At 38.0% G+C, this 27480-nt stretch overlaps 1 protein-coding gene across 1 annotated transcript; it reads right to left on the bottom strand.

Annotated features, from left to right (window-relative positions):
- Positions 1 to 27433, bottom strand: COQ3 (coenzyme Q3, methyltransferase). Its single transcript, XM_004313628.4, has 7 exons — positions 27292 to 27433; positions 18846 to 18972; positions 15751 to 15903; positions 13107 to 13206; positions 9560 to 9802; positions 6437 to 6596; positions 1 to 5201 (listed from the first exon to the last, which is right to left on the bottom strand). Exons 1-7 carry the CDS (start codon positions 27398 to 27400, stop codon positions 4981 to 4983), a joined length of 1113 nt encoding a protein of 370 aa, XP_004313676.2. The 5' UTR covers positions 27401 to 27433; the 3' UTR covers positions 1 to 4980.
- Positions 27434 to 27480: the final 47 nt, after the last annotated feature.

Consider the following 27480-nt stretch of genomic DNA (forward strand, 5'->3'; position numbering starts at 1 on the left):
TAAAATCAATCCTTTTTTTTAATGAGTTGAAATTCTTTAAACGTTGCATAAATCTGATTGTTAATTAATCTAGACTTCTACCATCCCATCCTGACAAAACTAAGTCTAAAAACGGAATCCCAGAATGTCTCTTCAATTTAATATCAAAAGAATGACCAAAAAGAGGCAATTTAAATCATGATCCAGTTTTCACCTTTCACAGCTAGTGACACCCTTCATGTTCACTTTTACAAAATATAAGCAGAAGACAGAGTGACCGTATTTTTCTTTTCCTGACATATTCTGTCAAGTAAAGACTATATTTCCCTACTGCAGTACTTTAACTATAGTCTCCTTTAACCTTTTTTGGGGGTCATGAAACTTTTGAGACTCTGATGAAAGCTATGGGACATTCTCGGCAGAAAAATACACACACACGCAAAACTTTGTTCCCTATTTCAGGGGCCTCCTAGAACCTCAGAAGCCTATATCAGGACCCCAGATACAGAGCCTGTTTTAGAGTCAGAAAGACATGTGCAGATCTTACATGATGTCAGTGACTTTATGTCTGTTGGGTCCCATCTATCAACGGGAAACAAAATCAAATCTATCAGAGTGGAAACATCTCGTGTCCATATTTACTTTGTAACTCTCCACCCCCATTCTCAGTTCTGTTCACATCATCTTGAGAACATATTTTCTTCCTTTCGCTCCAACTGGTGGCTTTTAGTTCCTAGACAGTGGCTCGTTTATATGTGCTGCATCCTTTTCTTGCTGGGATACAAGAGGTTTATTGATCTCACAATAAATTCTTTTGCTTGATTTTCATGCAAACCATCAGTGTCAGGATTTTTGGCTTTTTTTTTTTTTTTTTTTGATACAGAGAAGACTTGCATGTCATTTGCGTCTCATTAGTAATAGTCAAGTAAGAATCTCCCTTCTAATAGAGTCGCATTGTAAGTTAATAAAAGCAATTATGTGTTGACTGTTCTAACACTTTCATTTGGTTTCGTTTCCGTCTTTATTTCTCCACTGACATTTTCTTAGGATTCGTAGATTTTTGGATCAATGTCTGTAAGCCTGTAATTATACAAATATGTTTTACAGAATTGCAGGGACCTTGCCAATCCAGGTTTAAAAAATATTTCCAGTAAGCATGACTTACTCCTATGCCTCGTTACCGAGCAGTCTCTCTAAATCTTTACTTGATGCCTCTCAATATTGTGTATTCCAGGTCAACGGTAGCACAGAAGCCCTCGTTGAGTGTCCCTAGCACACGTCAAAAAGACATTTCAAATGATGTCAAAATTTTTTACTTTTTTGCTTGACTGAGATATTTTTGTTGTGTAGTACTTGAATTCAATACTTCTCTTCAATTTATAATTAATACAATAGTAAAACCTGTAACTATAATAGAAAGTAAGGCTATAATTTTATTTGGGGTCTTTAAAGCATTTTATTAAGTTGCCATCAGTAGCATGTAATTGTTACAGTCATAGAAAGGCAATGAAGCTCTAAGAGAACTGAGGCAAATAGCCCAGACTCTAGATTTTGTGATGCTGTTTGATTTAAATGCTTTTGAAGGTGCTACCTTGCATACAGACAATTCACATACGTGATAATAATCCAGTTGTGTGTGGTTATTCTACCACGATGACCATATGATGGTACAGATACTAGGTACAAGTATCAAAGTGGTGACGTGCACAAGCTCAGCAATCAGACTGCCTGGGTCTGCATCTTACTACTTGTGAGAGGCTGAATACATTTAACATCTCTGTGAAATGGAGTGGACGGTAGTCCCTACCTAATGGGGCTATTACTGAATCATACTGAATTTCCATCACTTAACAATGTATATTTTTAATAATTGAAAGAGTGTTCTTTCTAAAATAAATGCCCTTTGGGGGCTGCTTTTTAATCAATTTCATTACACAGTCCTTAGATTAATCGTTTTTTTTTTAACTTTTTAATTTATTTTTGGCTGCATTGGGTTTTCGCTGCTGTGCACGGGCTTTCTCTAGTTGTGGTGAGGAAGGGCTACTCTTCGTTTCGGTGCGCGCGCTTCTCATTTCAATGGCTTCTCTTGTTGCAGAGCATGGGCTCCAGGTTTACCAGCTTTTGTAGTTGCGGTGCACGGGCTCTAGAGCGCAGGCTCAGTAGGTGTGGTGCACGGGCTTAACTGTTCCACGGCCTGTGGGATCTTTCTGGACCAGGAATCGAACCCACCTCCCCTGCATTGGCAGGCGGATTCTTAACCACTGTGCCACCAGGAAAGTCCCTGTACAATATATCCTTGTAGTTTATTTTATTCATAGTAGTTTGTATCTCTTGTATCTTGCCCCTTCACCTTATCTTTCTGTCTTATTTCACTTAGCATCTAAGACCCTCCAACAATATCCATGTTGTTGCAAATGGCAAAATTTCATTCTTTTTTGTGGCTGAGTAGTATTCCATTGTGTGTGTGTGTGTGTGTATGTGTGTGTGTGTGTATTAGGGTGGCAAAAAAAAACTGTTCGGGTGGAAAAACCTGAACGAACTTTTTGCCCAACCCAATACATATATATAAATAACATCTTCTTTATCCATTCATCTGTTGATGGACAGTTAGGTTGCCTCCATATCTTGGCAATTGTAAATAGTGCTGCTATGAACGTTGGGGTGCACATATCTTTTTGAATTAGTATTTTTGTTTTTGTTTTGTTTGGATAAATACTCAGGAGTGGACTTGCTGGGTCATATGGTAGTTCTATTTTTAGTTTTTTGAGGAATCTCCATACTGTTTTCTGTAGGGGCTGCACCAATTCACATGCCCACCAACAGTGTACAAGGGTTCTCTTTTGTCCACATTCTTGCCAACACTTGTTATTTGTAGACTTTTTGATGATAGCAATTCTGACAGATGAGAGTTGATACCTCATTGTGGTTTTGATTTGCATTTCCCTGGTGATTAGCGATGTTGAGCATCTTTTCATGTGCCTGTTGGCCATCTGTATATCTTCTTTGGAAAAATGTCTATTCAGGTCATCTATCATTTTTTTTTTTTTGCAGTACACGGGCCTCTCACTGTTGTGGCCTCTCCCGTTGCAGAGCACAGGCTCTGGATGCACAGGCTCAGCGGCCATGGCTCACGGGCCCAGCCGCTCTGCGGCATGTGGAATCTTCCCAGACCGGGGCACGAACCCGTTTCCCCTGCATTGGCAGGCGGACTTTCAACCACTGTGCCACCAGGGAAGCCTTGTCTATCTTTTAATCTGGTTGTTTTTTTGATGTTGAGTTGTATGAGCTGTTTATATATTTTGGATATTAACCCCTTATCAATCATATCATTTGCAAATACTTTTTCCCATTCAGTACGTTGTCTTTTTGTTTTGTTGTTGGTTTTCTTTGCTGTGCAAAAGTTTTTAAGTTTAATTGGGTTCCATTCATTTATTTTTGCTTTTGTTTCCTTTGCTTGAGGAGACCAAAAAAAAAAAAAACAAAAATACATTGCTACAATTTATGTCAGAGTATTCCACCTATGTTTTCTTCTAAGAGTTTTACAGTTTCTGGTTTTCCATTTAGATTAATATCAACACTTTTCTTTTTTCCCAACAGATAGAATGAAGAAGCTTTGCTTTAGTAACAAAACTACTAGAATTCAGACTAAGAATCAAACTTTTAAATGAAACCCAGTGGGAACTCCTGATTTTTAGTGTCCTAATTAGACATTAGCAACTGAAGTTAAAATTTCTTTTAACCCTTTAAATTTCAGTTTCCTCCCTGGAATGCAAATGATAAGCTAAGATGGTTGGGAATTGTTTGCGTGGTGAGCCCAATCCAACAGGCATTGACAAAGAAATACTGAAAGCTTATGAGCTTAAAAGTGAGAAAGGCTAGGGAATTCCCGGCGGTCCAGTGGGGTGCAGCCAAAAAAAAAAAAAATGGTGAGAAAGGCTAGAAAGTAAAAGCTGCCTTTCTATATGAGTCACAGGTGTTCAACCTATATTTCTCATATTTGGTCAACACCCTCTATCAAAGTCCTTATACATTCTGGACTTTCAGAAAAAGCCAAAAAAATCACATACTTCAAGAGGCGTGAAAGTATATTTCAAGTCAGTCCCTCTAATTACAAAATGTTAGCCGAAAAAGAAAATTTCCGTAACTAAACTCTTAAATTGAGTTCAAAAATCTTTTCTACTTAAAAAAGGCACCACAAAACATTTATAGAACTGTACAGAGAAAAATGTCCAACATAATCTGAATTTCTTGATTCTAATGTTTGACCAAACCCAGTATATATTTAACAATCAATTTGCTTTCCAAAAACCAAAATTTAAAGGAAAAAAGACATTTTATCTTCCTAAATATAAGTGGTATAAAATAAAACCAGTCAGAAGCATAACTGCCTTTAACTAAAACCAAATAAAGAAGAACCTAGATGATACAAATTTACTTAAATTAAAACATTACAGTATATATGTATGTGCATACATGCGGGAAAAATATCATATAATCTGTAAGATGAAGTGAAATATGTATACCCTATTTATATAACAAAGGCTGAGAAACTTAAACTCCTAGATCACATAATACCTCATCAAAACTTTTTTTAATCCATAGACTAATCCCTTGAAGGTAGCTATTAGATGAAACAACAGAAGCTTTTTTCTAAGGTTTTAGCCCTTTCTATTGACTTTCTTTTCTTTATGATTCCCGTCTCAAAAGACAGATGGTGGGCTTCCCTGGTGGCGCAGTGGTAGAGAGTCCACCTGCCAAGGCAGGGGACACAGGTTTGTGCCCCGGTCTGGGAGGATCCCACATGCCACGGGGCGGCTGGGCCCGTGAGCCATGGCCGCTGAGCCTGCGCGTCCGGAGCCTGTGCTCCGCAACGGGAGAGGCCACAGCGGTGAGAGGCCCGCGTACCAAAAAAAAAAAAAAAAAAAAAAGACAAATGGTATATTTTGTGTATTTGTAAACATCAGACTTTCAAGCCATTTTACTACAGTCCTTAGAAACAATTCATTTCTTCAGCTCTTCATGCACACCTGAGTTGGTGGAGGTTTCAATTCGGACCTCTTCTGTTTCCTCCTTTAAAGCAAACTCGGCAGGAGCTGGGTGTTCCTGTATGCTGGATTTCACGGCATGAGCTGCATAATTAAGGCTGGTGTTTTTACTCCAATGCCAGTAACCTGAGAAGGGGTTGTAGAGCATTCCTGCCACAGTTTGAACTGACAGACCGTCTGAGAAAAAAAAATATCAGACAGAGCATATTTAATAAATATTTACCTTCCACATGCCCAGAGTCTCATGCAACTCTCCAAATTAAAAAAGGATTCCTAACTCAATAGGCACAAATACTTTGTAGCCATGTACAGCTCATTCTTTACTGCAGCAGAACATAAACTCTAGCACGGTATTTGGGATTTGGTAAATACTCAATAAATGTTAGCTGTTTTTAGAAAATACCGGCCAACAACTGACTGTTCCAATCATCTTTAAAATATTTTTTCTACTCTATTTTCAAAAAAGTTACTTGCAGAGAAGAAATTACCACATTTCATTGGACAGATAATATTCCAAGTAAAATCAAGTTTATTGATATACTATTACATGAACAAAAAGCATGAGACACACATGAGCCTAAGAGGAATACCAAATGCCAAATAAATGAACTGACAAGTGTTATTACTTGACAGGAATTCAACAGGTAAATCAAGTGCTCACAAGGTGTAAAGCAGAGCTAGGCACTGTGGGGAGCACAAAAAGGAGACAGTCTTGCCTTCAAGCCAGAAAGAGGTTAAGAACACTAAAATAACCGTACTATAAGGCATGCTATAACTAGCATAAAACACTACATAAAAAGTGACGGGCTCCCCTGGTGGCGCAGTGGTTGAGAGTCCGCCTGCCGATGCAGGGGACACGGGTTCATGCCCCGGTCCGGGAAGATCCCACATGCTGTGGAGGGGCTAGGCCCGTGAGCCACAACTACTGAGCCTGCACGCCCGGAGCCTGTGCTCCGCAACGGGAGAGGCCGCAACAGTGAGAGACCCGCATACGGCAAAAAAAAAAAAAAAAAAAAAAAAATGACAAGGAAGTTCAAAATATATCTGACTATGAAGGAAGTAATACGTAAAATAAGCTGATTCAAGCACGGCCTCAATAGGACAAACTGAGGATGTGTAACTAAAAGACATTTGTACCTCATCCTTAAACAGGTGAGGACTAAACAGCCAAAAAGTATTCATTGATCATCTATGATTTGCTTGGCCCTGGGTTAGGTGCCATAGGTGAGAGAAAAGTGGATGTAATACTTAATCCTAACTTCAAGGCGTTTATGATCTAGTTGAGGAGAGAAAACCAACATCCAAAGAATAGTGGCCTATTTCATTAAGTGCTAGGTTAATGTGATTAATAATTATAGGCACATTAAAAGTTCAGTTAGGCCTTGGAAATTGGAAAAAATTTTAATACTTACTTGATTCCAGAATGCTCTCTAGCTTTTCAGGTGAAACAAACTTCTCCCATGTATGAGTACCTTTTGGTACAATACCTGCAATCTGCTCTGAAAATACAATTCCCAAGGCATAGGACAGCTGTGTTTTGTTGATTGTAGTAATGAATAAAGAACCACCAGGCTAAAAAAAAATATGTGTAGAAGTAAAATTTTAAATGTTAGGAGTAACAGTTAGATAAAGGCTTGGCTTCCTCCACCCTCCTCCTTCCTTCCAAACAATTTAAGTGCAGTTAAGATACACAAGTATGGGGACTTCCCTGGGGGTCCAGTGGTTAAGACTCTGTGCTCCCAGTGCAGGGGGCACAGGTTCGATCCCTGGTCAGGGAACTGAGATCCCACACCGCGTGGTCAAAAAAAAAACAAAACACAAACCCACAAGTGTGAATAAAATATAATCTACCAAAATAGAGGTTTTTTTTCTCTCGGGAAGTTCATTGTTATGGGCAGTCCACTACAGATGCGTGTACTGAGTTTATGCAACAGTGCTTACAACTAACTCCTAAAATCATACATTACTATGATTTATGTTTATATTTATACATTCTTTTGTACATATCAAATAATTTGTAATAAAAATATAGAAATGAGATCCGGCTGCTCTTCCTTGTTACATGTCCACACTGATGTCTTAATGTGTCAACACTGCTTTCTTTTTGGGTGCCAAGTCTGCCTAACTTGTTTGGTACAGTGCACACTGCCCCATGGTTTGTGCAGGCTGGCAAGGCCAATAAGTGTTCTCTGACAAAAGCCTTAATGATTAAGGTATGAAAGTGTTTTGTTTTGTTTTGATTTCATTAGTATAAAGAATATAAAGAGATCAAGATAAGAACTTCAGTGAATGCAAACCACTTACGGGATTGTTTAGTCTGCCACTTTTTAGTGACTATATTTATAGTGTTTCCTGTATGTACTCCCACAAATGGCAAGAACATTAATGTCTCTTCCACACATTCTCATTAGCACCTGATGGAGATAAAATGCCTAAGACCCCTTCCAAAATAATCATATTAAGATATATATGTATGAAAATATCTCAAATAACACTCTAAACCAAAAATAAAAATGATAAGAGAAGGCCCTGAAATATTGGGATGTGCCCTTAAGACTAAAATATCAGACACTACTTCATTACACATTATAACTTTTCTCTGTAAAACTCTAGTATTCTAAAATATCTCATTAAAAATCACTTATGTGTGGGCTTCCTGGTGGCGCAGTGGTTGAGAGTCCGCCTGCTGATGCAGGGAACACGGGTTCGTGCCCCGGTTCGGGAAGATCCCACATGCCGCGGAGCGGCTGGGCCCATGAGCCATGCCCGCTGAGCCTGCGCGTCCGGAGCCTGTGCTCCGCAACGGGTGAGGCCACAGCAGTGAGAGGTCCGCGTACCGCGGAAAAAAAAAAAAAATCACTTATGTGTCAATTATATCTCAGTAGAGCTAAGGGAAAAATTACTTATAAATATCTAATCTGTGTTTCATAAAATCTTACTCTAAGGAAATAGTGATGAGCATTGGTCATTTTTTTTTAAATAGTCTTTCCATTAAAGCAAAAATTAGTTTTAAATTCCATGATGCCGGTATCCCTAATATATGTGAGAACTTCCATCCATACACACTGACTGAGACACTACTCAAAAAGAAATAATTAGGGAATTTTCCTTGGAAAATAGGAGGTATACCTAATAAAATTTGTTTTTAAGAGGAAACACCACCAAGAAACTATACACATTGAAGAAGACTACGGAGATATGGCAACTAAATGCAATATGGAATACTGGATTGGATCCTACAACAGAAAAATGACATTAGTGGAAACACTAATGAAATTTAACAGGGTCTGTAGTGTAGTTAATAGTATAATGTCAACTAATTTTGTAGTTTTGAGAAATATACCATGGGCTACATACAGGGCTAGGAGTACGGTGAGGCAAGTGAGGTACTGAGGGCACAGAATCCAAGGAGGCACTCACTCTCTGGGGCATGCAAATGCAGGACTGGCACAGAATAGCGAGTGCCGCCTTTGACTTTCTGCCACACCTGCCTCACCCCAGTTCCTACCCTTATTATGTAGAATGTTAACAGTAGGGGATACTGGGTGAAGGGCACCCTTCCCCACCCTTCACAGTGGGAACACTGTGTACTATCTTTCCAACTCTTCTATAAATCTAAAATTATTTTAAAAGTATTTTTTAAAAGCTCTATTTAGATAAAGGCTAAGCATTTAATTCTTTTAGCTCTTGACCTTAGGGAGTTACCTCTTGAATACATAAACAACAGAGTTGATATAGTAATAATAATACTTTGGAAATATTTATTAAAAGAAAATTTGGAACCACCTTCAGAGGACTGTGTCAAATTATATAAGCATAATAATGTAGGGACTTCCCTGGTGGCGCAGTGGTTAAGAATCCGCCTGCCAATGCAGGGGACACACGTTCGAGCCCTGGTCCAGAAAGATCCCACATGCCGCTGAGCAGATAAAAAGATGTAGCCTTAAGCCCTACTTAAGTGCCTAGTGACCTTTGACTTAAAGACCATGTGACCTCTGACACCTCAGATTCTGATCTTCATTGGGTCAAAGGAGGTCATAATGCCTGCCTTACCTTCCTCACCTGGTTGTAGGTAAGATCTGATGAGATCATTTGTATGAAGTATTCTTTTATAAGCTGATAACTGTCACACATATCACATATACAGAGTGACTTAACAAATGCTGGCTAACCAATTTATGCTAATAATGGTTTTTTATTTTTAAGTATTAATCCAAGTCAATTTCTTAGTAATTGTCATTCAATGCCTATTAGGTAATTAATCCAGACTACACCAAAGAAAAACACCACTATAAATCTATTGTTTGTATTGCAGTGTTCAGCACCAACATTTTTCAAGATCCCTGGACATCAAGATACTAGATCTGGAAAACCCCAGATATCGAGGGCAGGCTGAGAGGCAGAAGTAATCTCCAGCAGAGATGCTGTCCCCTCAACCTGTCTTCCTGGTTTCAAGTATTATAAAACATTTATTGCTATGGATACATACACAAACTCAAAAGAAAAAACAAATAAGTAAACTCTGTAAGTCTTACTTTTAACACTTGACAGCAGCACTGTATAAACATTTCTAGATCAATCACATGTTCTACAACTTCAGAAGCTACGACAGCATCAAATGTTTCTGCAGTTTCTTCCACAATCTTTTCCAGGGAACATGCTCTGTACTCTATCCTCTTATCCAGGACTGGGTCAAATGATTTATGGTGCTGTGCTGTTTTAATGTTCTCATCCACAGGATCAATTCCAATAACTGAAGCCCCAAGCCGCCCTAGAGGCTAATGGCATAAGAAATCATTACCCTCAGGAAGAAAATAGAACACACGTTAGCAATAAAAAGCTTCTCAAAAAGGAGACAAGATTAGGCACGAGGTGTTAATTGCTGGAGATCATTTATGGGTACACGAAAGTTCAATATACCATTTTCTCTAGTTTGTACATGTTTGATAATTTCCATAATAAAAAGCTTAAAAGTGAGAACAATAATCACAACAACAACAAAACTTATCAGGAACTGCTTAAGCATAGTGAGGAAATTTTTGTCTACATTCTCTAGATATATTTGCAGGCACACAGTACAGTATTAACATATTTAAAGTGCAATAAATGTAACATGTCATTGTAAAAAGAGCAAAATTTTCTAATACTCAAATTCTCTGAAGCACATTTTTTTCTCCATAGTTTCTCTTGTGACTGACTAAAAACGATTCTTCGTAGCTAATTCTTCTTTCAGCCTTTATAGTCAGTCACTTCCCATGACATGCCCAATTTTTAAACATAGCCTTTATTTTGATCAAAACTGCATAGCATTTATTTTATAACTCTTTAGTTAATAAGTTAAAAGTATAAATCAAATTATTTTAACTTTAGAGACACAGATCTGTAATAATACACGGAGAAGATCATAGAACACATAGAGTAAAAGTGTACTAATTTACAATTTGATACACCTTATATTCTTGATTCTAAGGGATGTATTTTCACATATTTTACATTTCCTGAAATTTTATAATTGATGGCAAGAGAAACCAGCGCACTGCCATATGAAGAACACATTTTCTGTGCATATGGAAACTTAGCTATGTATCAAAGGCCTCTGTTAACCTCACTGTCAACTTGGCTGTTATGACCTTGACAGTAACACACACCATTGTATCTTCACTTACATTTGTATCCTGTACTGTTTGCTTAAAATATCTTTCAAGCAAAGATTATGATGCAGCATTTAAACAAAAAGTTATTGTGTTGATAGGATATTACAAAATAGAACTGTAGGGCATAAATCTGTCAGCTAAAGCGAGTATTGTTCACAGGTAGAAGTACTCTAGAGCACCTAAGAAGGGGAGAGCCCCCAAAGCAGGCAAAATTCTGTTACGTTTTGATACTGAAGCAAGTGCAAAAGGACAGCTTATCAGTGCATTTAAACCAGTGGAAATTGCCTAATATCTTGGGAGAGAAGAGACAACAAAATTTCCAAAGCTATTCAAATGACCAGTGCTTTTTTTTTAATTGAAGTATAGTTGATTTACAATATTATATTAGTTTCAGGTGTACAACATAGTAATTCAATACTTTTATAGATTATACTCCATTTAAAGTTATTATAAAATAATGGCTATATTTCCCTGTGCTGTACAATATATCCTTGTTGCTTATTTATTTTATGCATAGTAGTTTGTACTTCTTAATCCTCCTACCCATGTCTTGCACCTGTCCCCTTCCTTCTCCCCACTGGCAACCACTGGTTTGTTCTCTGTATCTGTGAATCTGTTTCTGTTTTGTTATATTCATTTGTTTGATTTTTTTTTTTTTTTTTTTCCTGCGGTACGCGGGCCTCTCACTGCTGTGGCCTCTCCCGTTGCGGAGCACAGGCTCCGGACGCACAGGCCCAGCGGCCATGGCTCACGGGCCCAGCCGCTCTGCGGCATGTGGGATCCTCCCGGACCAGGGCAAGAACCCGTGTCCCCTGCATCGGCAGGCGGACTCTCAACCACTGCGCCACCAGGGAAGCCCTGTTTGCTTTATTTTTAAGATTCCATACATAAGCGGTAACATACAGTATTTGTCTTTGTCTGACTTATTTTACTAAGTGTAATACCCTCTAGGTCCACCCACATTGTTGCAAATGGCAAAATTTTCATTCTTTTTTATGGCTATTATTCCTGTGTGTGTGTGTGTGTGTGTGTGTGTGTGTGTGTGTGTGTGAGAGAGAGAGAGAGAGAGAGAGACAGAGACAGAGAGAGAGACAGAGAGAGACAGACAGAGAGACAGAGAGACATCTTCTTTATCCATTTATCTGTTGATGGACACTTAGGTTGCTTCCATATCTTGGCTCTTGTAAATAGTGCTGCTATGAACATTGGGGTGCGTGTATCTTTTTGAATTAGTTTTTTTGTTTTCTTCAGATGTATACCCAGGAGTGGAACTGCTCGGTCATATGGTAGTTCTATCTTTAGTTTTTTGAGGAACCTCCATACTGTTTCCTGTAGTGGCTGCACCAATTTACATTCCCACCAACAGTGTACTACGGTTCTGTTTTCTCCACATCGTCATCAGCATTTGTTATTTGTAGAATTTTTAATGATAGCCATTCTGACTGGTGTGAGGTGATATCTAATCGTGGTTTTGACATGCCTTTCTCTGATGATTAGCAATGTTGAGCATCTTTTCATGTGCCTATTGGCCATCCGTATATCTTCTTTGGAAGAATGTCTACTCAGGTCTTCTGCTCGTTTTTTAACCTGGTTGTTTGTTTTTTGACCTGGTTGTTTGTTTTTTGATGTTGAGTTGTATGAGCTGTTTATATATTTTGGATATTAACCCCTTATCAATCATATCATTTGCAAATACTTTCTCCCATTTAGTAGGTTATCTTTTTGTTCTGATGATGGCTTCCTTTGTTGTGAAAAAGCTTTTAAGTTTAATTAGTCCCATTTATTTATTTTTACCAGTGCCCCATTTTTGTGTAAAAAAAAAAATCCTCACTATAATTTTCTGAAATACTTATATATTTTTAAGAAAGTAAAAAGCATGTACTAGTTTATAATCATAAAAATATTAAAAACAACATTATACACTTCCTGTTTTAAAAATGAACAATATTATTTGTTAAAAGGATAAAAGAGGCATAAGCCCACATTTTCTCAATTTTTTTTTTTCCCCGGTTAAAAATGCCAGGAAAGTTGGGCTTTCCTGCTGGCACAGTGGTTAAGAATCCACCTGCCAATGCAGGGGACACAGGTTTGAGCCCGGGTCCGGGAAGATCCCACATGTCGCGGAGCAACTAAACCCGTGCGCCACAACTACGGAGGCTGGGCTCTAGAGCCCGAGAGCCACAACTACTGAGTCCGCGTGCCACAACTACTGAAGCCTGCACACCTAGAGGCCATGCTCCTCAACAAGAGAATCCACTGCAATGAGAAGCCCGCGCACCGCAATGAAGAGTAGCCCCCGCTCGCCGCAACTAGAGAAAGCCCACACAGCAACGAAGACCCAACACAGCCATAAATAAATAAATAAATAAATATAAAGTTCCCTTTAAAAAAAAAAAAGAAAAATGCAGGAAAGTTGTAAATCACTTACCTCCGTTAACAATCCACCACCACAGCCAACATCAAGAATCTTCATCCCAGACAAAGGTTTTCCTGGCTGGTGATCAGCAACTGTTTTTAAAAGATTGTCTCTTTTAAAAAAATTCAAAATATATAAAAACAAATCATTAATTTTATCAATAAAGTCTTAAAAGTGCATAATTTTCAAAGACATATTAAACTCTCTTTTTAAATAGACTATTGATTTTGGGGGTAAAAAAACTTATTTTCAGCATAAAATGCCATTATGCTTAATTTATAAGATATTTTTATTAATCAGAAGCAGGAGGTTTAAAGTTCTTGAAATAACCTAGTAATAATTATGACTTAACTATTACTTTAGTAATAATCTAAAGAAAAACTTTAAAAACAATCTAATTTAGATTAACCTAATTTTATTCACTTGAGATATCATGTCACCTGAGGTATTATTAGCTATGTTGCTAGTACTTGCTAGACCCATTTCATATCAGCAACAAATAGGTTATTTTACAGGGTTTAGTAGAAGCAGACTGGAGATCTATATTTGCAGAATTTGCCTACATTCCCTTCTAAATTGAGTCACTTTTCATCTTCTTAGTGGTGTTTTCATGATCATGTAAACAGGCACCCAAATCAAGTAAACTTAATTCTAAGATAATTATAGCAATATTTTCCCACATATACAAATGTAAGCACACACACATACACACCCATATACACACACAGATATATACAGCTAACAGTATCGTAAACTAAACTTTTAAGTTGGACTACATACAAATTCTAATTATACTTATATTAAAATAAACGTCATATATAATAAGGACATCTTAGGAAATCTTTTATTGCTATTCAAATTAATTGACTTCTAAGAAAAACCTAGACAGTGGTTAAGTAGATAATTTCAGAACGTTATAATATACAGGAAGGACCCATTTCAAATGAAATCCAATCCATTCCTCACACATTGGCCAAAATGACCTCTTTATATCATAGTTTAGATCACATTGCTCCCTTTCAATGGTTTTCATTATGATCAGAATAAAATCTAAGCTTCTAACCATAATTTGTACTGCCCTGGATGGTCTTTTCTAGTGTGATGTCTAACTAGTAGTGTCACATTAGTTGGAACAGAGTAGTTCTCAACCTGAGCGTGCATCAGAATCACCTGGAAGGAAAACACAGACTGCTGACTCCCCAAAGCAGTAGGTCCAGTGTGATACCTGAGAATTTTGTATTTCTATCAAGATCACAGGTGATACTGATGTTGCTAGTCCAGGGCTAACCTTGAGAACCACTGATCTAGCCTAACAGAATGACATTTCTGCTTTTCTCTGCCTTAGTGTTTCAATGATCCACTAATTCAGTGGTAATAAGAATGTGCCAATGTTTTCCTTTTTGCTGCACTGATAAAACCAGCAAAAACCAATCAGGAAGTTCCTTGAGGGCAGTCTGAATCTGATATTCTGTGTCTATCACAGTGCCTTGCCCATGTCAGCTCCTCAAAAATGTTTAATAAATAAATAAATAAATGGACAGAAGAACGAATGAACAATTGATAAGTGGAGTCTTGATAAGTGGAGTCTGATGAACCCTTGCCTTTATCTCCCATGGCAAACTCTAAGTTCCTGAAGCACACAGACTGTGTTTTGAATGCTGAATATCTCAGTAGCTTTTACAGATTCCAGCCCCCAGGCTCTGTACAAGGTAAGTTCTCAAAAAAATATCTGTTGAATTGAACTTTCTCAGTACTATTCCCTTTATCAGAACTGCCTAAAGGCCAAAGATGCTATAAGATGACCTTGATGCCATAGGACCCTAATTCCTTTTCATATGGATTTAATTCTAATTAACTCGATAATATCCAAAAATACTTCAAGTTAATTTATGAAACAGTGTAGAACTCGAGTGATGCTATTAAAAAATAAATAGTTTCGGGACTTCCCTGGTGGGACAGTGGTTAAGAATCCACCTGCCAGTGCAGGGGACATGGGTTCAAGCCCTGGTCCGGGAAGATCTCACATGCCGCGGAGCAACTAAGCCTGTGTGCCACAACTACTAAGCCTGAGCTCTAGAGCCAGTGAGCCACAACTACTGAGCCCACGCGCCTAGAGCCTGTGCTCCGCAACAAGAGAGGCCACCGCAATGAGAAGCCTGTGCACTGCAATGAAGAGTAGCCCCTGCTCGTCACACCTGGAGAAATCCCGTGTGCTGCAACGAAGACCCAACGCAGCCAAAAATAAGTAAATAAAATAAATTAAAAAAAATATTTAGGGCTTCCCTGGTGACACAGTGGTTGAAAGTCCGCCTGCCGATGCAGGGGACACGGATTCGTGCCCCGGTCCGGGAAGATCCCACATGCCGTGGAGCGGCTGGGCCCGTGAGCCACGGCCGCTGAGCCTGCGCGTCCGGAGCCTGTGCTCCACAACGGGAGAGGCCGCGACAGTGAGAGGCCCGCGTACCGCAAAAAAAAAAAAAAAAAAATTAATAGTGTCAAACAATGGATATTGAAGAGAATCTCCCTAATTTCTAAAGCAAAGTTAAAGTGCAGCATTTTGAACCTAGGCATAAACCGAGAGAAAAATGAACTCGAAAGAAAATGAATTATTGAAAAGAGTTGTATTTTAAAAGATCTAGAATTTCTGTAATGTTACCTAATGAACGGCACCCTCAGGTCATTCATAGAGTGAAGAGGTGCATATACTCCTTGCTCGTCCCACCACCTGTGCGCCAAGGCCAGGAAGGTCTTCACCTCACTGCTGTCTACAGTGGTCCGGGAAGTACTGTACGGTCTTGTCCAAGGGAGGCTAAGAGATCAGAAGGAAGAGGCAGGCAAAAACTGCCATTTAAAAAAATGTAACATAGGATATATTAAGTAGAAAGATATTCTAATTTGCAATTTACTAGATTCTAAATACATGTATCGCTCATTTTTGATGCTTCAAAACAAGTTTTCTTATAATCACATTGCTTATAAATATATATATATATATGTATATGTGTGTGTGTATATATATATATGTATATATATATAGTCACAGATGAAACAAATTAATTTGCTTTCGAAGTAAGTTACAACAAAAATGAAACTTTATAAAACTTGGCCTTTTGGGTCACGTAGTAGTAGTAGTAGTAGTAACTATTTACTGAATACTTACTAAATACCAGGTACTGCTTGTTTAAGAAATCCCTATATGTCATATGTCATCTTATTTAATCCTCAGCAACTCCATAAGGTAGGTACTATTATTATCTCTAGTGCACAGACAAGAAAAGGAAGGCTCAGAGAGATTAAGTGGTGGAGCCAGGATTTGAACTCAGATGCCTCAGCCTTCTCTCCATTTCTACTGCTTGAACATACTAATCCAAGCTCCCGTCATCTCTTGCCTGAACTATTGTCCTAGCCTTCTAATTAGTTGGCCTGCTTAGGACTTCATCCCCCTCTAATCTGTTCCCCACAATGCACCCAGAGTGACTGTTCTGAAATATAAATATGATCATGCTATTTTCCCACTTAAAATGCTTCCATGGCTTTCCAGTGACATTGGGAAAAAGACCAAAATCTTTAGCATAGCATACAGTATTCTGAATTAGTTGGTCCCAAGTTTCTTCCCTCTCCAAAGTCACTTCCCACTACTCTCTTCATCCTCCCCACTCCAGCCACATGGGCCTTGTTTAAGTTCTTTGAATTGGCCATGCTTGTTCATTCCCCAGATACTTTGGACATGTCATTCCCTCTGCCTGGAACATTGTTCTCACATTCCCCCCTCCCTCCTCTACACACCTAATTAATTTCTTCTCATCCTTTAGAGCTTAGTTTAAATGGAATGCCATCTAATACTGTCCTATTTTAACTCCTCTACAACTCTGTACTTCTTTGTGAGCCTATGTGATTAGTTGATCATGTCTCTCCATTAGAACATAAGCTGTCTCGCTTACCATTTTATTCCTAGTGACAAGCATAGTTCCTAAAACACAGTTGGTGCTCGGGAAACATTTGTCAAATAAATAATCTGAAGGAAAAGCCCCAGAAAAGCATATAATTCACGTAAATATATTTTTTAATCAAATGGAATCAAACAGGGACTAAATGGGGATCAGACAGACACTACACCAGGTCCCATGTCAAAGTACACGATAGGAAAATCCTTCAGAGGTTCTTGGGTAAAAGAGAATAGGTTGTTACATTAGCATAGGTAATGCCATTTAAATTTTTACTACGTTTTTCTAAGCTACATAGACTACATTCTATATTGATTACTTAATATCCTTTTAAGATTTCAATATCACTCTTCTTTAATATTATTTTATGAATATTACCCTCTTTTTCATGCTTCATGCAAAGCCTCAGTAATCAAGGACTAACTTACAGGGACTTCCCTGGTGGTCCAGTGGTAAAGAATCTGCCTTCCAACACAGGGGACGCGGGTTCAATCCCTGGTTGGGGAACTAAGATCCCACATGCCAGGGGGCAACAAAGCCCCCTCACCACAACTACTGAGCCCACGCGCCTCAACTAGAGAGCCCACGTGCTCTGAAGCCTGCACGCCACAACTAGAGAGAAAAAAAAAAATCTGCACGCCACAACTAGAGAGAAGCCTGTGTGCCACAACAAAAGATCCCACATGCACAACTAAGACCCAACGAAGCCAAAAATAAATTAAATAAATTTTTTTTAAAAAGGACTAACTTGGGCTTCCCTGGTGGCGCAGTGGTTGAGAGTCCGCCTGCCGATGCAGGGGACACGGGTTCGTGCCCCGGTCCAGGAGGATCCCACATGCCGCGGAACGGCTGGGCCCGTGAGCCATGGCCGCTGGGCCTGTATGTCCGCAGCCTGCGTTCCGCAATGGGAGAGGCCACAACAGTGAGAGGCCTGCTTATCGCAAAAAAAAAAAACAAAAAAAGGACTAACTTACAATAGTTAACAGTAGGTGGTTGCTCAGTTGAGTAAGAATGATATTACAGACATCCAATCTTAAAAGAGCCAGTTCATTTATGAGAAGCAGAGCATGCACTTGGAAAACAGAGATTATACCTTAACCCAATGCAATATTTTTCACAAAGTTAGAAATTGGTTTCTAATATATGAATACATAAAGATATTACTTTGATTCAATCTTACTATCTAGAATGTATACTTAACCACCTTATATTTATGTTACACCCAAATCATTTATGATCTAAGCACTGTGTTATTTGTGTCCTGTCATAAGGATATTATGAGTAAGTAAAAAGTAGTTCTCTGAGTAATATAGCCTTGCATTAAAAATAAAAGCTATCGGGGGCTTCCCTGGTGGTGCAGTGGTTGAGAGTCCGCCTGCCGATGCAGGGGACACGGGTTCGTGCCCCGGTCCGGGAAGATCCCACGTGCCGCCGCGGAGCAGCTGGGCCCGTGAGCCATGGCCGCTGGGCCTGCGCGTCCGGAGCCTGTGCTCCGCAGCGGGAGAGGCCGTAGCGGTGAGAGGCCCGCGCACTGCAAAAATATATATATATAAAAAATAAAATAAAAGCTATCGCTAAATATGGATGAAAGGCATGCACTTGATGTATACTATATTACAGATTTTCTCTGGGTTTGAAATTTCCCAAATTTAAAAGCTGTTGGGAAAATAAGAATATTTAAATAAATAAAAGCTACCTTAATCAAACCACATGAGCTATACTGACAAAGTTTATTAAACACAATCAATACGAAACTATTCTTGCACATAATTATGTGAAAATTTGCCACAGTAATGAATAAACTTACCTGTAACTTTTCATCCTATTCAGGCAGGCAAAAGTCATGCTATAGGATTTGAAACACATGCTTCTGTATTCACTGAAAACCGATGGTTTAATTTGTAGAGTCCAACTGAGTTGATTTTTTGAATAAGCTGAAAAAAGAAAATTAAATGTCTAGAGAAAGCATTGCACAGTATGAATCCCTGATATGCATGTAATTGAAGAAACTATTTTATACAGCAATCTTATATTACAGTTGATAAACAAAAGGGTTTTTTCCCCTTAATTTTGGATTTTACTTTAAATTATAAAATAAAAATCTTGCATTCTGCCATCTAACTCCAATCACATATTTCTGAAATAATAATCATCAAACATAAGTAATGCCTATGGTAAAGTTTTTCATGCCATTTGTTTTTACATACATATTATGCTGCACAAAATTATTAAAAAATGATATTCAAATTAAAACTACATTACCTTTTAAACTAGAGTAATTTTTTTTTTTTTGCCACACCACACACCTTGTGGGATCTTAGTTCCCCAACCAGGGATCAAACCCGGGCCCTTAGCAGTGACAGCGCAGAGTCCTAACCACTGGACCACCAGGGAATTCCCACAAGCTAGGGTAATATTAATTTTGAGATTATTTATCAAAACCAGCTCAAATTATGTCACTTTCATGTTAGCTACATGAAATGGATTTATATGTATGCTCAACACATTTTACAGAGGAAAAAAAATGTGCACTTATAGACATATATATCTCCTAAAATAAACAGTCATTCAGTTTATATGTTCCAACTTACACAGGGATCTGCTTTATGAACTAGTTACTCTGCTGCAGAACATTCAGTTGTTCAATAAACATTTAAACAAAGTAGACCTTAGAGCAAAGAAAACTACCAGGGACATTACATTATGATAAAACAGCAAGGATTTACTATATAGTACAGGAAACTATATTCAATATCTTGTAATAACCTATAAAGGATATATACGTTATATACAGGATATATAGGTTATATATACATGTAATAACCTACATATACAGATGTAAATCTATAGATTTACATCTATATATAAATGTATATATAAATATGTATATATAAATGTATATATAAATATAAATATATAAATGTCTACATATATAGATGTAAATCAACTATACTTCAATTAAAAAAAAAAGAGAGAGAGAGAATCCACCAAGAAGACAAATTACTCTAGCAAAAACCAGACAAAAACCGGACAAAGATGGTACAGCAAAGAAAACCACAGACCAATTTCTCTCATGAAAAGACACAAAAATTCTCAATAATTAGTAAACAGAATCCAGCAACATATAAAAGGAAAAATATAGCATAACCAAGTAGGATTTATTCTAGCTATGCAACACTAGTTCAAGAGTAGAAAATCAATCAATGTAATCTACCATATTAATAGTTGAGAGAAGAACACACATAGCTTACTAATTAATGTGGACAAAACATTTGACAAACTCCACACCCACTTATGACTAAAAACTCTCAGCAAACTAAGAATAAAAGAGAAATTCTTCAATCTGATAGAACACCCATAAAAATTCTATAGCTCACAAAGTACTTAATGGTGATAGACTAAGTACTTTACACCTAAAATCAAGAACAAGGCAAGAATGCCCATTCTCATGATTCCTATTCAGTGTACTACTAAAAATCTTAGCCAGTACAATAAGGCAAGAAAAGGAAATAAAAGGCATACAGAATGGAAAGGAAGAAATTAAACGGTCCCTATTTGCAGATATGATTGTCTATGTATAAAATCCCAAGAAATCTTTAAAAAATAAAAATAAAAAGCTCCTGGAATAAGTCGGTTCAGCAAGGTAACAGACTACAAATTCAACACACAAAAAAGTCAATTATTTCTATACATTAACAATGAACAACTGGAAAGCAAAATTCAAAATGCTCTATTATTTAAAATCAGTCCAAGAAAGAATACTTCCATTGTTGTATAAATCCCTCAAAACATGTTCAGATTCTGTATGCTGAAAATTTATATAAAACACTGATGAAAGAAATCAAAGACAACCTAGTAAATGATGAAACATACTGTGTTCATGGATTGGAAGAGTCAACATAAATCCTCCCCAAATTGATCTATATGTTTGAAACAATTTCTATCAGAAGAGACAGAATAAACAATGTTAAAAAGGAGAATAAAACTGCAGAAATCAAATACCGAATTCTAAGACTTATCATAGAGCTACAGTAATCAAGACAGTGTGGTACTGGAGGAGAGACAGACTGAAATAGCAATGCAACAAGAGTGTCAAGAGGGAAAAAAAAAAAAAAATTCACCCAACTGATATTTTGACAATGGTGCAAAAGCAGTTCAAAGGAGGAAGAATGGTCTTTTTAGTAAATGGTGTTAAAACAATTAGACGTCATAGACAAAAAAGAAAATTTTGTCCGAAATCTCACATCTTATACAAAACTGAACTCAAAATGATCTAAATGCAAAACTATAAAACTTTTAGAAGAAAATATAGGAGAAGCTCTTCCTGATTTAGGGTTACACACAGAGTTCTCACATCTGACACCAAAATCACAATCCATAAAAGAAAATATTGATTAAATTGGATTTAATCAAAGTTTAAAACTTTTGCTCGGCAAAACACCTTGTTAAGAAAAAGAAAAGTCAAGTCACAGAATGGGAGGAAATATTTGTAAAACATATATCCCATAAAGAACTTGTATCTGGAATATATAAAGATACTCTTTAAACTCAACAGTAAAACGAAACAGAAAAACAAAAAACCTCCCACAGAAAAACAAAATAAGCAATCCAATTTTAAAATGGCTGCGGGTATTATAAAAAGACACAGACATTTCATCAAAGAAGATATACAGATGCAAATAAGCACATGAAGAGATGTTAAATAGCAGTAGCCATTAGAGGAATGCAAATGAAAGCCACTACATACCTATCAAATTGGCTAAAATTTAACCATCCCTGATATTACCAGGTGTGGACCAAGACATGAAAAAACTAGATCTCTTATATATTGCTAGTGGGAATGTAAAATGGTACAGACACCATGAAAAGCAGTTTAGCAGTTTCTAATAAAGTTAAACATATATTTATCATGCAGCTTTGCAAGTGCATTCCCGGGCATTTATCCCAGAGAAGTGAAAACTTACATCCACACAAAAACCTGTACATCAACGTTCACAGCAACTTTATCCATAACAGCCCCAAACTGGAATCAATCAAAATATCCTACAATAGATGAATGGTTAAACAAACTGTGGCATATTCATATCATGAAATACTACTCAGAAATCAAGAGGAATGAACTACTGATACATGCAAAAACTTGGATGGATTTCAAGGGTATTTATGTTGAGTGCAGAAACATTTTTTCAAAAGGTATATACTGTAAGATTCCACTTACATAACACTTGTGAAATGGCAAAATTATAATGGAAATAATAATATAATGTAATGGAAAATAGATCAAGGTTTAAGGTTGGTGGTAAGGTTTGACTATAAAGGAGAATTACCAGGAGTTTCGCTGTGATTGTGGAACAGTTCCATATCCTGATTGTGGTGGTTATTACACAAATCTCTATGTGTGGTAACACACACACACACACACACACAATGAGTGCATGTAAAGGTGGTGAAATCCAAAGGACTGTAGTTTAGTTGATGGTATCATACTAACGTCAATTTCCTGACTCTGACAATGTATTATGGTTATGTAAGATGTTATCACTGAGGAATTGGGTGAAGGGCATATGGAAATTCTCTGTATTATTTTTGCACCTTCTTATGAGTCTATTTCAAAATAAAAAATTTTTAGTTAAAAAGTATAAAAGTGGACACTACAAAGTGCTTCTCCTCCCCCTGACTCTAGGTATCCAACTTCCCTCTCTGCAAGCAACCAATGTTACTAGATTTGCATGTAAGCCTCCAGATATTTTATACATATTTCATTTTTGTGTATCAATTTCTCTCTTATTTTATACAAAATGTAGCACAGTATACTCATTGTTCTGCACCTTGCTCTTTCCACCTATCAATGTATCTTGGAGATTTTTTTCATAATAGAGCATAAAGAACTTCCTTTTTTTTAGGTTTGCAAGGTAATCCATTGTATGGCTGTAACTCATCGTTTATTTAAGCAGTGCCCTATTTTTTTTTGAATTTTATTTATTTTTTACACAGCAGGTTCTTATTAGTCATCCTTTTATATACAACAGTGTATACATGCCAATCCCAATCTCCCAATTCATCACACCACCACCACCACCCCCCGCCAATTTTCCCCCTTGGTAAATGCCATTTGTTCTCTACATGTGTCTCTATTTCTGCCTTAAGCAGTGCCCTATTAATGTACATTTATTTAAATTATTTCTAATCTTTTGCTATTCTGAAAACATAAGCTTGAATTACATAGGTAATTTCTTTTTGAGAGTACCTGTATGTAAAACCGCAAGAATTGTGTCAATTGGCATGTGCATTTATAAATTTGTAATTACTTTCTTAGACGTTGAACCAATTTGCAATCTCACTAGAAACTATGAGTTTCTAGTGTTGGTTTCCCCACACTGATAATACTTTGATAGTCACCTATGCAGTGTATTATCAAACTTTTTTTATCTTTGCTAATCCAATAGGTGAAAATGGTATCTCACTATAATTTTAATTAATCATGAGTGAGGTTAAGTGTCTTTTTTTAAGTTTAATGGTGCTATGGTCTGAATATTTGTGTCTCCCTCAAATTCACATGTTGAAATCCTGACCCTCAAGGGGATGGTATTAGGAGGCGGGGGTCTTTGAGAGGGTGGAACCCTCATGATTGGGTTTAGTGCCCTTATAAAAAGAGACCCCAGAGAGCAAAAGGCTCCACCTATGAACCAGGGAGTGAGCGCTCACCAGACACCGAATCTTGGACTCTGCAATCTCCAGGACTGTGAGAAATAAATTTTTCTTGTTAATAAGCCACCTAGCCTGTGGTATTTTGCTGTAGCAGTAGGAATGGACTAAGACAAATGGTCATTTATTTTTCATGTCTTGTCTTTTCATAGTCTCTGAACATTTTTCTCCTGAGCTTTTTATGTTTTTAAAATTTTGTTTTGTTTAATAGGACCTCACAGCCTGGCCAAAATTCATTTTAACATCCTCAGAAAAAAAGTTTGTGCTTCTAGGCTTTAGCTCAAGTTATTCTCTCTTCCACCATTTCTATCTGTGTTATTTTTTAAGACCCAGGTCAAATATCACCTCCCTTATGACTTTAGGTAGGTAAATGAGATATCAGAGAATTATGTAGACTGTGATACACAGATAAGGATTTACAGTTGACCCTTGAACAATGTGGCGGTTAGCAGCGCCAAGGCACGCATGCAGTCAAAAATCCAGGTATAACTTTGCAGTCGGCCCTCCACATCTGCTGCTCCACGTCCTTGGATTCAACCAACCTCAGGCAATGTAGTACTGTAGTACATATTTATTGGGAGAAAACTCCCCACATTTAAGAGGACTGGTGCAGTTCAAACTTGTGTTGTTCAAGGGTCAACTGTGTAAGGTATTATCATGAAATTGAGCCACAAAGATTTCAACACAGTCCTTGCTCTCTGGTCAGTGATGACCCCAATCTCCCTCTCACCTCCCCTATTTCTGGAAAATTAGTCCCTCAGTCATCAGTATGGCCAGAATTCTTAAGGGCCTTAAAATCTACCTCACCATAACTGAGAGAGAAACTAATCAAGTTTGTATTAATAGAATGCTACCAATTCCTTCTTTACCTCGAATCTGTGATCATTCTGGTATTTGAAATTTTAAAGGAATGGGGAAATTTTTCATCTAATTTATTCAAAAAGTCATTTATCAGCACCTATCAGATACCACGCTGACAGTGAACAAGCCCTCTACCGTGCCAACGGCGTGGTTCCAGCATTCATCATTTATTGTCTGGATTACTCTAAGGCCTCCCTGAGCCTAGTCTTGTCTGCCTCCGTCCCACTGTCTACACAGCTGCCAAGTGTTATTTCTAAAAAACGAGTCTGAGTATGTTGTTCGTTCCGTAATTTCCCACTGTCTTGAAGAGAAAGTCAATCCCAGGAGGTGTACGTGGTCCTTCGTGTAGTTGTCATGGCCTAAAAACTCTGTCTTATCCCTGGCCATTCTCTGCCCTCTTTTCCAGCCCTCCAGCCACACTGTACTTTTCAAGGAACACCTCGCAGTTTCCTAGAAACCTCCTCATTGATACTCAAGCTGGTCCTTTGGCCACTCCAACTTCTTCTAAAACTGGACAACTTCAAGACAGCTCCCTAAATATCTTGTTTAAGAAGTTTCCCTCATCCCAAATATTTATTCCTTCTATGTTCACTTCCAAAATTTGGAAATATTTATACTGTATTTTTTCTAAATTTCTGATTATAAAAGACATATTTACTGAAAAAAATTATGAAAAGTATATAACGAATGATAAAATGATAGATCACCAACTCCACCTCAGATAATCACTGTTAAAATTTTGATGTATCTCTATTCTCACTATATATCTCCAAGTTCATAATACAAACTGATTTGTAAGGTTTTTTTTTACCTTTTTAAAAATTGAAGTATAGTTAATTTACAATGTTGCATTAGTTTCAGGTGTACCGAAAAGTGATTCAGACAGATTCTTTTCCATTACAGGTTATTACAAGATATTGAATAGAGTTCCCTGTGCTATACAGTAGGTTCTTGTTATTTTATAGATATTAGTGTATATATGTTAATACCAAACTCATAATTTATTCCCCCCCACCACCACTATCCCCTTTGGTAACCGTAAGTTTGTTTTCTATGTCTGTGAGTCTATTTCTGTTTTCGTAAATAAGTTCGTTTATATCATTTTTTTAGATTTCACATATAAACGATATGATATTTGTCTGTCTGACTTACTTAGTATGATAATCTCTAGGTCCATCCATGTTGCTGCAAATGGCATTATTTCACTTTTTTGTGCTGAGTAATATTCCATTGTGTATATATACCACATCTTCTATATCCATTCATCTGTCAAAGGACTCTTAGTTTCCTTCCGTGTCTTGGCTATTGTAAATAGTGCTGCTATGAACACTGAGGTGCATGTATCTTTTGAAATTAGAGCTTTCTCCAGGTATATACCCAGGAATGGGAATGCAAGATCATATGGTAACTCTATTTTTAGTTTTTTAAGGAACCTCCATACCGTTCTTCATAGTGGCTGCACCAATTTACATTCCCACCAAGAGTGTAGGAGCCTTCCTTTTCTCCACACCCTCTCCAGCATTATTTGTAGACTTTTTAATGGTGGCTATTCTGACTGGTGTGAGGTGATAACGCACTGTAGATTTGCATTTCTCTAATAATTAGCAATATTGAGCATCTTTTCTTGTGCCCGTTGGCCATCTGTACGCCTTCCTCAGAGAAATGTCTATTTAGGTCTTCTGTAACTTACCTTTTTAACACTACATCTAATCATTTTCCATGTGGCTACACATTGATTTAAATCATGTTTATTGGCTGCACTATTTTTCACTCTATTGAGAGTAACAGCTTATCAATTCTTTTTTTGTTTTTGTTTTTTTGGCCAGGCCACACAGCTTGCGTAAGCTCAGTTCCTCTACCAGGGACTGAACCCCAGCTACCGCAGTGAAATCCCGGGAGCCTAACCACTAGGCTACCAGGGAACTCCCACAACTTGTCAATTCTATTGGAGGCCTTTAAGTTTCCCAGTTTTTGCTCTTTATAAGATGATCTTAGTTCCATCCTGACGTTTTTTTAAAGGGGCCCTTAGGTATCACTTCTTTAAAAATTCCCAGTGCCTGGCAAGCAGTATTTGTTAAATGAGTTTCATGTAAAAAATGAACTTAACGTTCTGGTTAATATTGGGAGTTAAATAATCAAACTGTCTTCTACAAGGATCAGGTTCGGTGTGCTACTTTCTTGATCTTATTTGCCAATACAATGTGTTGAATTAACCTATTCATCAAAAAATAATATTGCTGCCTTAAATTCTGAAACATGGCAAGATACATGCAAACAAAACACAAACAAAAGGCGATAACTATGAGACAGCTGGTGTCCTTTCCCGCCGGGGCAAAGGAAAAAGGCACATGACCTTGAGAATCCAGCCGGCACAGCGGCGGCCGGCTCCTGCAGGAGCTCAACGAAAATAAGACAAAGGTCACTGGATACATGGCGGCGGCCCGCAGGCTGCGCTCTCCTCGGCCAGGACCTCTAGTCCTCAGCTATTTTTCCCAGCCTCTGGGTAAGGGACGGTAAGAGCCCAGGCTGAGCGTTCTACGGACAGCGAGGCCCAGGACCTAACGTACAGGTCTTTGGCTGACCCCGCGCGGATTCCCGAGACAGCCCGCCGCCCGCGCCTGCGCCTGCGCAGAACAGCCGTCCCGCGCCGTGGGCTGCGTGCGAGTGACCCCCACCCACACACTCACCCGCCGACGTCGTTAATCGAGGACAGTCAGCCTGTGTGCCCCGGAACGGCGACCTATGCGCTCCTAAAAATCGACTCCCGGAGGAGCTCAGCTTGCGGCCTCCCCACATCGTGACATAAAGGATCCACCTCTTCCGGTCCCTCCCGCAAAAGATCCCCAACAGAAAGGTTCCGAGAGCCAAACTAATCA

Source organism: Tursiops truncatus, chromosome 12, assembly GCF_011762595.2.
Source record: "Tursiops truncatus isolate mTurTru1 chromosome 12, mTurTru1.mat.Y, whole genome shotgun sequence".
NCBI lineage: Eukaryota > Metazoa > Chordata > Mammalia > Artiodactyla > Delphinidae > Tursiops > Tursiops truncatus.

What these genes read in the sequence shown, in the direction of transcription:
- COQ3 (XM_004313628.4), bottom strand. Translation starts at nt 27,400, where the DNA reads ATGTGGGGAGGCCGCAAGCTGAGCTCCTCCGGGAGTCGATTTTTAGGA. An exon ending in AATAGGATGAAAAGTTACAG is followed by an intron (nt 15,904 to 18,845) that starts GTAAGTTTATTC and finishes CTGATCTCTTAG; the next exon opens with CCTCCCTTGGACAAGACCGT. An exon ending in CTGAGGGTGCCGTTCATTAG is followed by an intron (nt 13,207 to 15,750) that starts GTAACATTACAG and finishes TTTTTTTAAAAG; the next exon opens with AGACAATCTTTTAAAAACAG.